General features: G+C 54.8%; 1 protein-coding gene across 1 annotated transcript in view; it reads right to left on the bottom strand.

Moving 5' to 3' along the window:
* RAB6B (RAB6B, member RAS oncogene family) overlaps positions 1–9,730 on the bottom strand; it is a 55,830-nt gene extending 46,100 nt beyond the window's left edge. Inside the window, exon 1 of the mRNA XM_032488203.1 lies at positions 9,270–9,730. Within this exon, the coding sequence (XP_032344094.1) occupies positions 9,270–9,339 (70 nt within the window). The 5' untranslated portion in view covers positions 9,340–9,730. The remainder of the gene's footprint in view (positions 1–9,269) is intronic.
* Positions 9,731–13,871: the final 4,141 nt, after the last annotated feature.

The raw sequence follows: 13,871 nt of genomic DNA, 5'->3' as shown, positions 1-13,871 counted from the left end.
AATATGCATCCCCAGTGGAGCTAAACTTCAGGGCCAGAAGGAAGTTCAAGCTCACCTCTCACAAGCCTTCCTCTAAATGCCATCCTCTAAATGTTCCCAGCTGGCCTGGTTCAGGCCGCCTGGATCGCCTGCCTGCAACTGGGCCACATCCTCATCTTCTAACCCATGTGCATGTCTCTCCTTGGCTGAAACCCCCCAGTGGATCCCGCTGCCTGCAGGGAAGACCCATACTCCTGTGTGTGGACACAAAGCCCCAGGAACCAGGGTTCAACTCCTCTCACCACGCTCCCACAACCCACGCCAAGGTCCAGCCACCGTAAACCACCCTCGATTCCCCAGGAGGACCATGCCCTTCACAGCCCTCGGCCTTGGCACAGCCAGGCTTCCTCTGTTCACAATGCCTCCCCTTGCCTGCCGGTGAATTCTGTTCACTGGGCACTACCTCCTCTGGGAAGCCTTCCCTGATTCCCCCAGGAGACCACACCCACAGCCTTGCTGTGTACTTAATGTTCCTATTGACACTGGCTGAGACTTACTACCTACTTACCTTGGGCCAAGCACTGTTCTACGAACAGCGCTACAGAACCTCTAGCCTGCAGTCCCCTGGGCCGTGTCCTCGGGGAAGGCCAGGAGCAGTGAAGTTGAGGTGCTCTGCTTGTGAGCAGCTGTGGGGCCACAGGGCAGGTTTGGGTGAGTCTGCCCCTCCCTGCTGGGCAGGGCAGCAGGGAAAACACCAAACAACCGTGGACTCAGAGAGCTGGGGGCTCTTCTCAGCTCAGCACTAACAGCTTCTGGGTCCTGCACTCTGTGTGAGTGCCGATGCCTCTCAGAGCCCCACTTCCCTCATCTGTAATATGGGATAAGCAGCCCCACCTGTCAGATCACAGGGACGCGCGTCCTGCCACTCACTACACAAAAACGGTCCCTCAGTGAGTCTCAAAACCTCGCACCCTACTTCTCTTCCCCTTGTGCATGTACGGAGGTGGGGGATCGCTGTCACTATTTCATTAACAAAATTACCTCTCACTGGAGCATTTAACACATGCCGTGTACTGATATATTTGGTCTTCATGAAAGTCCAACAAGGGAATGAATACCCTACTATCTGGGGAGGAAAATGAGCACAGAGTGGTCCTGATACATCCCAACACCCAGACACCTAGGGTGGCAGCCCAGGGCTCAGGAGGACTGCGTTGGTGATGGGGCTGGAGTAGGAGCCAGGACTGGGTCAATAAGGCTGCTGGTCCGCTGGGGACACCGCATACCCCGGGTGGCTCTGACCCTTTCCCAGCCCTCCCTGCCTACCACCCACCCACCTGGATGCAGAAGGGAGTCCTGGAGTCGGAGTACCTGGGAGCTGTCACCCTTCTGCTGTCCTCATCACGGGTCCTCTCTGTACGGAATAAACGTCTGCCAGCAGGAAGGGCAGGACAACCCCATCCCTGTTGCCTGGCAACCTGAGCCAAACACATCATCAGAAAGGATGAGCCAGAGCACCCCAGGGGCACAGCAGGGAGGGCTGGGCCCAGGCAGGTGGGCCTAGAATGCCTGCCAAGAGACGAGGTGGCAGCCTGGAGACGACCCTGCACTGGGACCTGGGGCAGTTCCGGGGGAAACATTTGGCAGAGGCCCTGATCCCGTGCCTTCATCCCTGCAGCCCCGCTAACCCATGCCGTGTCCAGGCTGGGAGTGTTACTGGCTTGGCATCATACTCTAAGCTGGCGCTGAATTATAGAACCAGTTAGAGCTCCAGTGGGCTGAGTGATCAGCAAGTCCAAGAGCCTCCGGGGACAGATGGAGAAAGCCGGAGATGGGCTGGGGCTTATCCATCCACACAGCCAGCCAGGGGCACACCCCAGACAGAACTAGCATCTCCAGGGCCCCGATATCTCCAGGCCTGGAGGAAGAGTGAGGCTAGGGGAAGGATTACCCCAGAGCAGGTGGGAGCCAGCTGCTCAGTGTGACTGGCTCTTCCCTTCCTGGTAATAAGTTCTCAGCTGGAACCTGGGGAGCGTCCCTCCTCCACCACAGTAGGCCTCGGGCTCATGGACGGCTTTAGCTTCCGCCACCGGAAGCAGCTCCTTTCAAATCTCCCCAGATAAGCAGCTCATTCTGCATAAGAACAGAGTGCCTGCTATGCAACCCTGGCTCCATCGAACTCTTGCACAGAGACCTGCTTCCTTCCGAGAGCCCACTGCCCTCCTCCCCGCTCAGGGCCCCCTCCCCTCGCCAGCCTGGGGGAATCTAAGGCCTCTCCCGCCCACCTCCATGCTGTGCTCACAGGCTCCTCTTCAGCAAAGAACTTCGTGTGTAATTCCCTGGGAGGCATTCATGGGGCACCTCGTGTCCATAAGGCCTCACCATTCTTCTGTCCACTGCCCCCCAACCCCACCCAACCCCGAGCCTGGCCTGCCTTTGAGGCAGGAGGCCCAACAGTTCCCTGTTTCTTGTGTGACCAGGGTTCGGATTCCAATCCTGCCACACCAGCCGTGAGTCCCTGGGCACAACCAGCTCTCTCTGAGCCTCTGCCTCCTGGCCTGCAAAACAGGACGGATCTTACACCTACCATGGGGTGTGGGGAAGGTCACGGTGCCTGGTGGAGCCTTGGGCACAGTGGGTTTTCCTAGATGCCACCTGGGTTAACTGGGGGAAGGACACAGGAACCCAGGAGGGTCAGCTCCATTTTGTCAGGAAGGAATGGACCCCTCCCCATCCACCCTCCTCTCCAAGCCACTAGAATGACGACCCTTCCGAAGCAGCGACGTGCTTGAGCCACTCCGCTGCTGAGCCCCTCCATCAGTTCTCCACCTCCCTTGGGATGAAGTTCCAGCTCACGCATGGGCCCGCCTCTGTGACCTGCCCTCACCTCATCTCCAGCCGCAGGGGAGACTGGGTGTGCCAGTTACCCCCATAGGGGAAACCCCTTTCTCTAGGGAAACCCCTTTCTCTAGGGAAACCCCACTAAGACAGCAAGCCCCTTCCCCAACTGTCCAGGCCCTGGAAAAAAGCTGTGGTCTCCAGCACAGAATGCACTGGAATGAAGTCTTCCTCCCTTGCCTGTCCACCGCCCACAGCACCTGCTGGAGCTCCAGTCTGCCTTCCTTTTGATGCATTTTTCTGGAAGTAACCTTTGCTTTAAAGGCTCTATTCTGCCCTCAGGGGTGAGGTTATCACCTGCTTTCTCCTGAACCCTGGTCTGTCCCTTGGGTATGCCACCACCTGGGAAGAGGTGATACCCAGCCCGGGACACATGGTTGAGTCACCCAGGCTCCCACTGGCCTTGTTTCCAAGAGACCAGGATAAATATGCTTTTCTACTAAAAATAGATAATTTTACGAAAATGATGATGTAGTCATGGCAGTGAAATTTCCTTTTTCAAAAAGATCCCACTTAATTCCGGGCCCAAGTTAGCGAAATAATAAAGGGAGTGGGGAAGTTCAACCCCCCCCACCAAAACAGTAAAGGACCTCTGTGAGGAGCCCTCTCCTGCCCTGTTCCAGGAATCTTCCTCCTCTCCTGCCGTGTTCCAGGAAGCAGAGACCAGCCTCCTCACCACTGCAATCCCCTCGGGGCTTCAGTGCCCAGGCCCTGCCTGGGCCCCACTTCCCAGCAGCCTGTCTTTCGGGCTCTCACAAAAGCTGCCCATCTCAAGGGCGTGTCTGGTGCTTCTCCCTGGCAACCTTCCCCATCTTCTCTGTGGTGAGAAATGGAAAAGGATGACAGACCGACAGACACATAGACGGCTGAGGAGATGCCCAGTACAGCAGCCCACCCCTGATGCTTATAAATTTTGCTGTTCTACCTAACCTTCCCTCACCTTCCCCCGTGGGTCTGTGCATCAATTTTCTCTAAATTATTTACACTGAGACCAGACAGCCCTGCACACTCAATGGCTCATTCATTCTGCAACAGTGGAGGACACGCGGCCGGAGGACAGGGACTCTGCAGCCTGGGTGGGACACAGATGGTACCACCCTCAGGCCTGCCCTGGGCCAGTCTGCAATGTCAAAGCAATACCTATAAGCATAAATATTCATGGGCTGATTTTAGGGACGTGATAAGTAGCGAAGGACAATGAGGTTACCCGGTTACATTTTAATGGTATTCATTACAATTTGGAGGCTGCAAATGATAATGATGATCAGACCATGCAAACGATGGCAATTACTATTACATCTGCACAGAGAGTGTCCTCATTCCTTCTTTTTTCTTTTCTGGCTAGTTCTCGAGTTATCTATCATCAACACTGAGGGCGCCACCTTTCTCCTAAACCAACTACAAGTTACTTCTCATCTTGGTGTCTGTCTGACTGTCTGTCTGTCTCACCTCCCCCACACCTCTTCAAACAAAATAAAGCAAAGGTTCTGGGTCTGTACCCAACATTCAAGTTCTCTCTCTCTCACATTCCAGCCATTGAGGCAGGGAGAAAAATTGGGCAGAGAGGGGCTGAGGCACACAGCTGCGTGGTAATTTACCCCAGAGCTCTGCTGGGGTTGGATGTGTCCCTTCCGCCCCACCCTTCTGCTGGCCTGGCTGCTTTCTCACAGTTCTTCAGAGAAGGTGGTGGGGATAAGGGCTGCCCTGAGGAATTCAGCTTCTGTGAGAGGAATGCTGCACTGGGCACGACCGAGGCTAAATGATCCCATCCTCTGTGAAAGATACTTCAGTGTTGCTGATAAAAAATCTTCGGGCTTGAGAAAGCGGCAGGTGTCAGGATGAACAACCCTATCTCAAAGCCACCTTGATTTCTTTCACTTTCAATCTACAGAGGGGCCATCAGCGATTCCCACACGGCAAAGGTCTCTCATCATTTTCAGATGAGATGTTTAATGAGCACAAGCCTCCTGCAGGCGGGGAGGGGGAAAGATGACTAAGATCCAGTCACCTCAAGGTGCTGACATTTGCCCTGAAGGGACTCAACGTTCAGATGGGGCATTTGTACCTAGAAAAAGCGAATAAACACTTAAAAATCCTGAGCAACCAAGACAACAGAGGTCATGGGGCAGCATGGAATTGTTTTCAAAAACACTCAGGAAAAAAACAGAAAAAAGCTCCACCATGGTGGGTGCCCAGGTGGGCTGGGCTCAGCAAAGCCAGAGGGGCTGGGAGGCAGTGGGACGTGGCTCCGGCACAAGTCCCAGGCCAGTGGTGGCCCCTGGGTGGCTGTGGCAGAGTGGGTGGAGGGAAGGCAGAGGCCAGGCTGGGCCACCACGGTGGGGAGGGTGAGCCCTGCGGGGCGGCGAGGAATGAGATGGAAGTGGGGGCACCACCCCTCCCTCCTCAGCACTATCAGGTTGACGCCTGCGGGTCACCCTCACCCTCCTGCTCCCACCCCACACACTTCTGCAGAGCAGAGACGAGAGCAGATAAAACTCCCTGGGGAGGGAGGGCCCCTGGCAAGACCTGCTCCCTGCTTCAGCCCAAAGGAGTCCCAGCAGACAGAAGCACTTCCTCCTCTGACACCCGCCCCCAGAGGTGGGGAGGACGCCCTGCTATGTGCTCCCACGGTGGCTGTTCCTCTCTCCTTCGTCCCAGTGCTCACGGACCTTTACTGTAATTATATCCGCAGATGTCTAGGCTCCCCAGTGGACCATAAGTTCCATGATACAGGGATACACTCAAAGAACTGATTGAATAAATAAAGGGATGCTGGAAGGAGGAAGGGAGAGAGGGGGAAGGGAAGGGAGGGGAGGGGGGTTGATGGAACAAATGACTGAACGAACTAAGCTGCCCGCAGGGTCACTGTGCTGAGTCCAGGAGTGCCATTCACCCTGTGCTTGAGGTGGATGGCTCCTCCAGTAGCACAACTGCTGGGGGTGGGGGGGAGGGGGCTCAGGGGGGAGACCGATTAGAGGGAGAAGCTGGCCTGCTGGCCTCAGGCTGGGAAGGTAGATTGCACTTGTGTCCCTCAATCTTCCTGCTTCAGCTGGAGGAGCCTCAAGGAAGGCAGATGAGCAGAGGCCAGAGGGCAGCACACACTTCCCATCCCTCTGCCCTGCCACACGCGTGGAGAAGCCCCAGGGGATGCATCAGAATTCAGGAGGAGGGCTGGGTCCCTTCTGCAGACACCTGCTCATGACTGCCTTCTATGGACACCACCAAGTGCCCAAGTGCCCTCCTCCAGTCCCCCACCACTGCCGTCAGCACAATGGCACGGCCAGCAGACCCAGAGAGCCTTCTGAGCACCAGCAGGACTGCACAGCCTCCCTACTGCAAGGAAACCCTTCATCTGGGTCCACAGCACCCTCCCCACAATCCCTCCGCCTGCCAAGCTGACCATGCTGGCCAGCCTGTACCCCATGGTCCAGGGCACAGCCACCATTCTGCTGCCAGGAGGGGGCGCTCTCTTGTGGGCTAGAGGTGTTCTCTCCAGGGTGGCTCCTCAAGGCTTCCCACTCAAACCAGGTCCCTGAGATCTTTGAAGGCCTGATGGTCCCCGGGTTATCTGGTCAAGGGCACCCTTTCATCGCTCGGCTCTGAGGCAGGCACTCCTCTCTGGGATCCAGCTGTCTTAGAGAAATGCTACCACTATGCCAGGCACAGGAAACTAGAGAAGGCCACATCTCTTCAGCCCCTTCCCCTGGCCCCTTTCCGGGGACAGCCCATACAGGCCAGCCTATGCTGTTCTAGAAGTCTCTGTTGTGCTCAGCTGACCCAAGTTCCCCATGTACAGAAGGGGAGGTTACCTTGGAGGTCACACAGGGAGGGAGAGCCAGGGTGCGGGTGAGGGCTGCTCCCTCCACCACACAGGCTGCAGAGGATGTGGGCACAAAGGACCAACACATGTAAAAGTGCACTGCAGGCAAGATGGAAGTAGTGGCCGTAGTGGCAGTCCCCCTTCCCATCAGGCTTAGGGATGCACATGTCCCCTACCTAACTCAGGGCCCCCAGAAGCTCTGTAAAATCTATGGTAAACAACCCACTAATGACATATTAAAGTGGGAGGAGGTTTTTCAGGGCCTGGGGCTCCCTGCCAGAGGGGACCAGAGTGGCTAATAGCCAGTCTCACTGATGGCAGTGCCTTAATGACCATGTCCCAAGGGCCCAGAAACCATGCTCCCAAACAACTAGCCTGGCACCCCTTCCAAGTCACCCAACCTAGCCAAAAGCCTGGCCAGACTATGGCAACCCTCACCCCTCTCAGGAAGGCTCCCAATTCTTGTCTTCCCCAATTCAAGGTCACCTTATTTCCCAATGACATGTTAGTGACTGGGAACAGGAGACACGGGTTCCAGCCCCAGAAATGTTAACAACTCACAACAGGACTCTGGGCCCACTCCCTGCCCCTGCTCTGGGGCACAGACTCGCCATATAAATCGCTGGGGAAGTGGAAGACTCACACTTTGAGGCCTTCAGCTTTCCTTTCTGTGATTTTAGGTGCAAAGCGAGTTTGCAGGGCCCAGCAGGGGCCTCAGCCTCAGGGATTCTCAGGAAGATCCGAATTTTTGCTCAGACACACCAGAGACATTCCACTCATCAAACCCCTGGTCCGTGACTGAAGCGTGTTCAGACTGGGAATAAACAAGTGTTTGTTGAGAATCTCCCAGGGTCCAGGCCCTTGGAGAGGCACTATGGGAACACGAAAGGCTAAGAGAACTGCCCTCAAGCAACCGTTTCACAGAGAAAGAAACTAAGGCTCACAGAGGCCTCGAAATCTGCTCAAGGGAATACAGCTAAGAATTCAACTCCCAGGGCTCCAGGCCCAGTAAGACTAGCACTGGGATGTGAAGACCCCCCCACCCCCACCCCCACCCACCAAATTCTTTCAGGCACAAGGAAAAGTTAGTTCTGTGAAACTGGAATGTATTAAGATCAGAAACTCTGACTTCAGGACACAGGGCTGGCTGGTTGAGTGGATCTTGTTCTGAAATGTCCAGCCTGGCCCCCAAACCCTCATTAGATCTTGACCACCTTCTGATACCTTTCCCTGAGCCAACCCTCCATCCCAGGTAATGAGCAGCAGGCAGGAGCCTGCCATGTGACCTCCACCGCCCACGAGTACACACATCACAGAAACACTGTTCCCCCAACCCACCAGGTCCTCTCAAGGTTGTGTTTGTCTTGGCCCCGTGTACAGACAGGCACCAAATAGGTAAACTGGACTGGTCTGTAGAGCCAGAGCTGGTGGTCCCGCCCGCAGGGACTGCATTCTCCCAGAGCAGAGCTGATCAAGGGCCCAGCTTGTCTCCCTGCAGCCCCAGGTGAGAGCCTCTGGAGGGATGCTCTGAGAGCCACTCCCTCCTACAAGTGTCAGGGGGTCCGTGCTCTTCAATCTGATCTTCCCACCTTGGATTTCAGAGATGCTTTCCCAGGGAGGCTGCTGGACCGCACGTAAGCGGTCTCCCCCTCCCCCCGCCCCTGGCCCGCTGCCACGGTGACCTCCCCTCCCCCAAGAAGGGCGGCGAGCTGGGAGGTGGGGGTGGGAAGACTCCGCCGCCAACGCTCTCGGGAGGGGTGCTGGGAAGCCAGGCAGGGCGTGTCGCCTGGTCCTTTCTCTGCCCAGCGCCAGGCTTCACGGCTCTTGGTGCGAGGCGCCCCCGTATCATCCCTCAAATCTACCTCACATTAGGGAATCCTTGCTGCCCAGACCCCATATCCCCAAAGAAGCTAACACACACCGGCGAAGGGCAACGTGTCTAGAATCTTCTGTGCCCAGTCGGACATAAACCAGGGGAGGTAGGCGACCTGTTCCCCCACGACCTGCACCAGATCTTTCCAGAGAAGACAGGTGTCGGTCTCCCTCCCGCTGCCGTCGGCCCCGGGGCCTGGTCGTGCCCGTAATTACGCATGGTTCAGAGCAGGGGCCGCAGGGAACCCCTCTGGTGCTGCGGGGTTGGGGGCGGCTAGACGCCAGCCCCGTCTCGTTCTGCAAAGAGGGGCGCCCGGCCACCTGCGCGGTCGCCCGCAGCCGGTGCCGCAGTGCGAGCGAGCCAGCGAGCCCGGAACCTGCATGCCTCGGCCGGCGCCGCCGAGTGAGCCGCCGCCCTCCAGCCTCCCCGCCGCGCCGCACCTGCACCCCGAGCCCCCACCCCAGATCGCACCCTCACCCCCACCTTTGCCCCCAGCGCCTCCAAGGTTCTTACCCTTGGTCCCTCCCATACCCGGCCCCACCCGAGCCGGCCCCGATCTCTCCATCTCCATCCCTACCCTCTACCCAGGCACGGAGGGGCCTTTCCCAGCCGATCCGGGGCCGGGGTCGCAATGGGGTGGATGATTTGGCGGCGGGGGCTGACTCGGCGCCCAGCCAAGAGAATAAGCGGGGTACTTACCGCTCTGCTCCCCCAGGAACACCAACTTGAATTTTCTCAGTGGGTTCCCAAAATCTCCCCCTGCGGACATGGTGCTGGCAGCCGGGGCTGGGAGAGGAGGAGGAGGAGGAGGAGAAGCGAAGGAGCAGGGAGGGGAGAGGAGGAGGGCGAGGGGAGGCGGCCGGCGGTGCGGGAGCCGGAGGGGGAAGGGCTGGCTGCGCGCGTCCCTCACTCCCCAGCTGCGTCCCGGCCCCGGCCTGCGGCTGCGTGTCCAGCGGCGGCGGAGGAGGAGGAGAAAAAGGAGGAGGAGGAGGAAGGCTGGGGCTGGGCTGCCGCGGGCGGCGCTTGATGCGGTGCGAGGGGCGCGCTCTGGACGCCCGAGGCGCGGCGCGGACAGCAAGGCGCGGGCGGAGCGGGGCGCAGGGACGGCGCGCGGGGCGGAGGAGCGCTCTCCGTAGTCGCACCAGTCGGCCCCCCTCCCTCCTCTCTCCTCCCGCGCCTGCGCTCTGCGCGCTCCCCAGCCTCTGATGTCATGCGGGGCCCGCAGCGCTGCGGGGCTGGGGGATGTTCGCCCACCCACCCGGAGCCCGCATCTGGGTGGGAGAGGACCGCCTCCCCGTGCCTCCGAGAGGCCCCTAAATCGAACCCTCTCTCTTTGCCCGTCTACGTCTGTCTTCCCCACTCTACCCCTCCTTTGAATCCAGAAAATGACATGAAATTGTCAGGGGACGTTTGTTTCTGGTCTTTAAACCTAGATGCCAGTCCCTTCCTCTACCTCCCGCAACACCGATGCACACTCAGCGCAGCCATCCGAGAGGGCAGAAAGGAAAGGAGTGGGGGGGGGAGGGGCAGGGTGTGGTGGACCATGTGGGCGCAGACTGGCTCTATTGCAGTCCTGTGCATCTCTGGCTCTCCCTCGCGCCTTTAGCCCCAGATCCCTCCTCTGGGTGCCTCTGTGGGGTCATAGGTGTCCCCGCAGACCTTACCAGCGAGAGAGGAGGCACCAGTAATAGGAGCACCTACCTCAAACCAACAGCTTCTAATGGTCATTTTATCCTAAACCTGCTACCTCGTGGGAGAGAAGGAGCAATTACGCCCTGAAAATCAGCGTGACCCTCTCCAGGACAGTGCTGTGGATTTCTGGACCCTGGGGCCGCCGCTGACAATGCCACTCATTGCCCTGGCAATTACGTGTATCTGGACAGTAAGTCCCCGAGGCCAGGAGGGGGACCTCTCATCTGCCTCTGTATTCACCTGACCCGTTAAGGCACACAGAGTAAGTCGTGAGTGGGTGAGAACAAGCAGAAGATGCTCTGTGGAGAAGCACTGCCAGCTCGAGCCTAGCATGGTGGTTAATTGAGGTTTTACAAAGCGGCCTCCACCTGGTCTGAACATTTATTTGGGATTATAACCCCAACGTTTGGGAACAAGCTGTGTGTGTGTGTGTGTGTGTGTGTGTGTGTGTGTGTTATACAGAAACAAAAGTGAAAAGCAGCCTTCATCTCTGGAAGTTTCCAGGGGACATTTCTTGCCCTCTTTTTAACTCACAGGGCTTTCTTGGAATGCCTTCCCATCTAGCTCCCTGGTTTGTTTGCCTAGAGTCTCTTCTTCTCTCATTGCTTCTTAAGAACCAGAGAGTGAGTTCCATGAAGCAGAGCTGAGGCTCCACTACTGAATCCCAAGGACCTAGCTCAGAACTTAGTAAATAGCTGTTGAATGTTTGAGTGAATGTCTAGAACCCAAATCAGAACAAATGTCCCTTTGGTTTGGAGCTCCAGGGACTGTAGGTCATCCCCCTGGCTTTATGGCTTCAGGCTCAGGGTCCCCTTCCAAACTCCCACCCGACTCCTGCCCTGGGGTTTTGCTCTCTTGGGAGACAGCATCCAGCACGGGGCTGAAGGAAGCTCTGGAAGGAGATGGCACTCCCAAGCCGCAGCTCTTCCTGCCTCTTGAGTGGTCCCTCCATAGAAGGGGTAGGGGAGGCACCCAACCGGGTAATCTTCCTCCAATGGGCATTTTCTCCTAACATCTGGTGCTGTCTTCCCATACCCTCGTGTGTTCCTGAGGAAATCGTCTGTGGCAAGACGAAGCAATTGAGGCACGACAGAAAAAGTACCATCTTTTAGGTGAGCCTGGGCGAGTCTTGTGCCTTCCCGGGCCATCCAGTCCATACATGAGACGGTGCGGCAATATGGGATGGTGGGAAGGGACACGAGTCCCTCTGGGCACCTCTCAGCCTCTAGGTCAGCCTGTGTGTTGTCTGTGGGCCAGAACGCTTGTGGGACTCTGTCATGATTCTTCAGTTCAAACGACAAAACCCAGCTCCAACCACTTTAAACACAGGGGCATGGGCTGTAGCTGGAGCAAACAGTGGCATGGCTCACAGAATGTGGTCATCGTGCCGTGAGAGTCAGAGTTGGCTCCATGTCCCTTTCTTTCCCCACCTTTTGTCATTACTTGCCTCCCCTGATTTGGGGTCTTATTCTTAACCTGCCCTGAAGAAGACAGGCTTTCTCTAGGTGGCAAAAAGGTGTGAAACGTGGCCACCGTGACACTCAGTTTGGCAACCTTGCTAGAACAAGTTTCTCCCACATGGCATCTTTGTCTTCCATTGTTTGAATTTTTTAAAGCCTCTTTTTGAGGATGTACAATGTATATGTAAATTGTGAAGAAAACCTACAATTCTGAATGCCCATTTACCCTCCCCCAGCTGGAGAAACCAATATTATAAGATTTTGAGGCCTCTGTGGTTCCCTCCACTGCACCCCCTTCCCTGCCCAGTGCAGAAATCCAGACCCCCAGCTGACCCTTCTTTGAGTTTTATCAAATTTGGATGAGTCCTTCAATAACACTTTGTTTTATTTGCATCTTTTGAACTCTATGTAATGGCGTCTTCTTTCCAATGACTTGCATTTTTCTTAATATTAAATCTGTTCATGCATATAGCAGCAGTTTTTAAATTTTTCACTGGGATTTCGTACTCTGTCTTCTGCCCCAATTTTAAAATCATTTTCAGTGAAATGTGTCCAGTTTAAAAATCTGAAATACTTAATGATAATATCTCACATAGCCATAGTACACTGGTAAAACCAGGAGATTAATATTGGAAAAATGTGCCCAGTTTTCTTTCTGCTACTACAAATAATGCTGCTGGGACTATTCTTTACTCCTGCGGGGAGTTGTTCTAAGCTACGTATTGAGGAGATAAACTGAGGCACAGAACCAAGTATATGTTTTATCTTATGCCAAACTGTTTTCCAACTATAGCCCTCAGGTTAAATAGTTCTATGTCTTCACCTGTGTTTTTTATTTTCTTCCATAAAGTCTTGGCTATTCTCAGCTCTTTGCTATTATAAGCACTTTTAAATTAAACTTTTACTTTTGAGATCCTTGTAGATTCACGAGCAGTTATGAAATAAGACAGATCCCACGTATCATTTATCCGGAGTCCCTCAATGGTAACATCCACATCTTGCAAAACTACAGCACAACATCACAACCAGGACCTCGACACTGGTACAGTCAGGGTGCAGAACATTTCCACCTTCACGAGGTCCTTTTATAGCCACAGTCACTTCCTCCTGCCCCGCCCCCATCCTAACCTCTAGCAAACACTGAACCTTTCTTTGTCTCAGTAATTTTGTCATTGTAAGAATGTTATGTAAATGGGCTTATACAGTAGGTAACCGGTAACCTTTTGGGGTTGGCACTTTCCACGCAGCGTAATTCTGCGGAGGTTCATCCAGGTGGTGTGTATGAATAGTTGGGTCCGTTTTACTGCTGGTAGAATTCCATAGGCGGGATTACCTCGGTTTGTTTACCCATTCACCCATTGAAGGGCACCGGGTTATTTCCAGATCGGGGCCATTATAAGGAGAACTGCTATGAACATTCATGTACAGGTTTTCGTGTGAACATAAGATTTTATTTCTCTGGGACAAATGCCAAGGAGTGCAGTTGCTGGGTCGTATGGTAGCTGCATGTTTGTTTTTCAAAGGAACAGTCAAACTGGCTTCCAGAGTGACTGTCCCACTTCTCAGTTCTACCAGCAACGTCTGAGGGGTCCAGGCTCTTCACATCCTCACGAGCATTTGGTTTTGTCACTGTTTCCTTTTCAAGTCTTCTGCGAGGTGTGCATAGTGATATCCCACTGTGGTTTTAATCTGCATTTCCCTCATGGCTAATGACTGTGAACGTCTTTTCACGTGCTTATTTGCCATCTGTATGTCCTCTTTGGTGAAATATCTGTTCATGTCTCTTGTGTACTTTTTGATTGGATTGTTTGGTTTTTGCTGTTGAGTTTTGAGAGTTCTCTATATATTCCAGATACTAGTCCTTTGTCAGATACGTGGTCTGCAAATATTTCCTTCCAGTCTGCGGTTTGTCTTTTCTTCCTCTTAACCAGGATTTTTGCAAAGGAACAGTTTTCAATTTTGCGGAAGCCCACCTATTGATTTCTCTCCTCTTGAGAATTGTGCTTTCACTGCCATGTCTAAGAACTCTTCGTTTTAAGCCCTAAGTCCCAAAGATTTTCTATGTCTTTTTCTAACGGCTTAAAAACAGATTTATGTTCTACATTTCAGTTCCTGATCCCATTTGAGTTCAATTTGTATGAGCAGCGGG

This window comes from Camelus ferus, chromosome 1 (assembly GCF_009834535.1).
Source record: "Camelus ferus isolate YT-003-E chromosome 1, BCGSAC_Cfer_1.0, whole genome shotgun sequence".
NCBI lineage: Eukaryota > Metazoa > Chordata > Mammalia > Artiodactyla > Camelidae > Camelus > Camelus ferus.
This window is presented reverse-complemented; position numbering and strand designations above follow the sequence as displayed.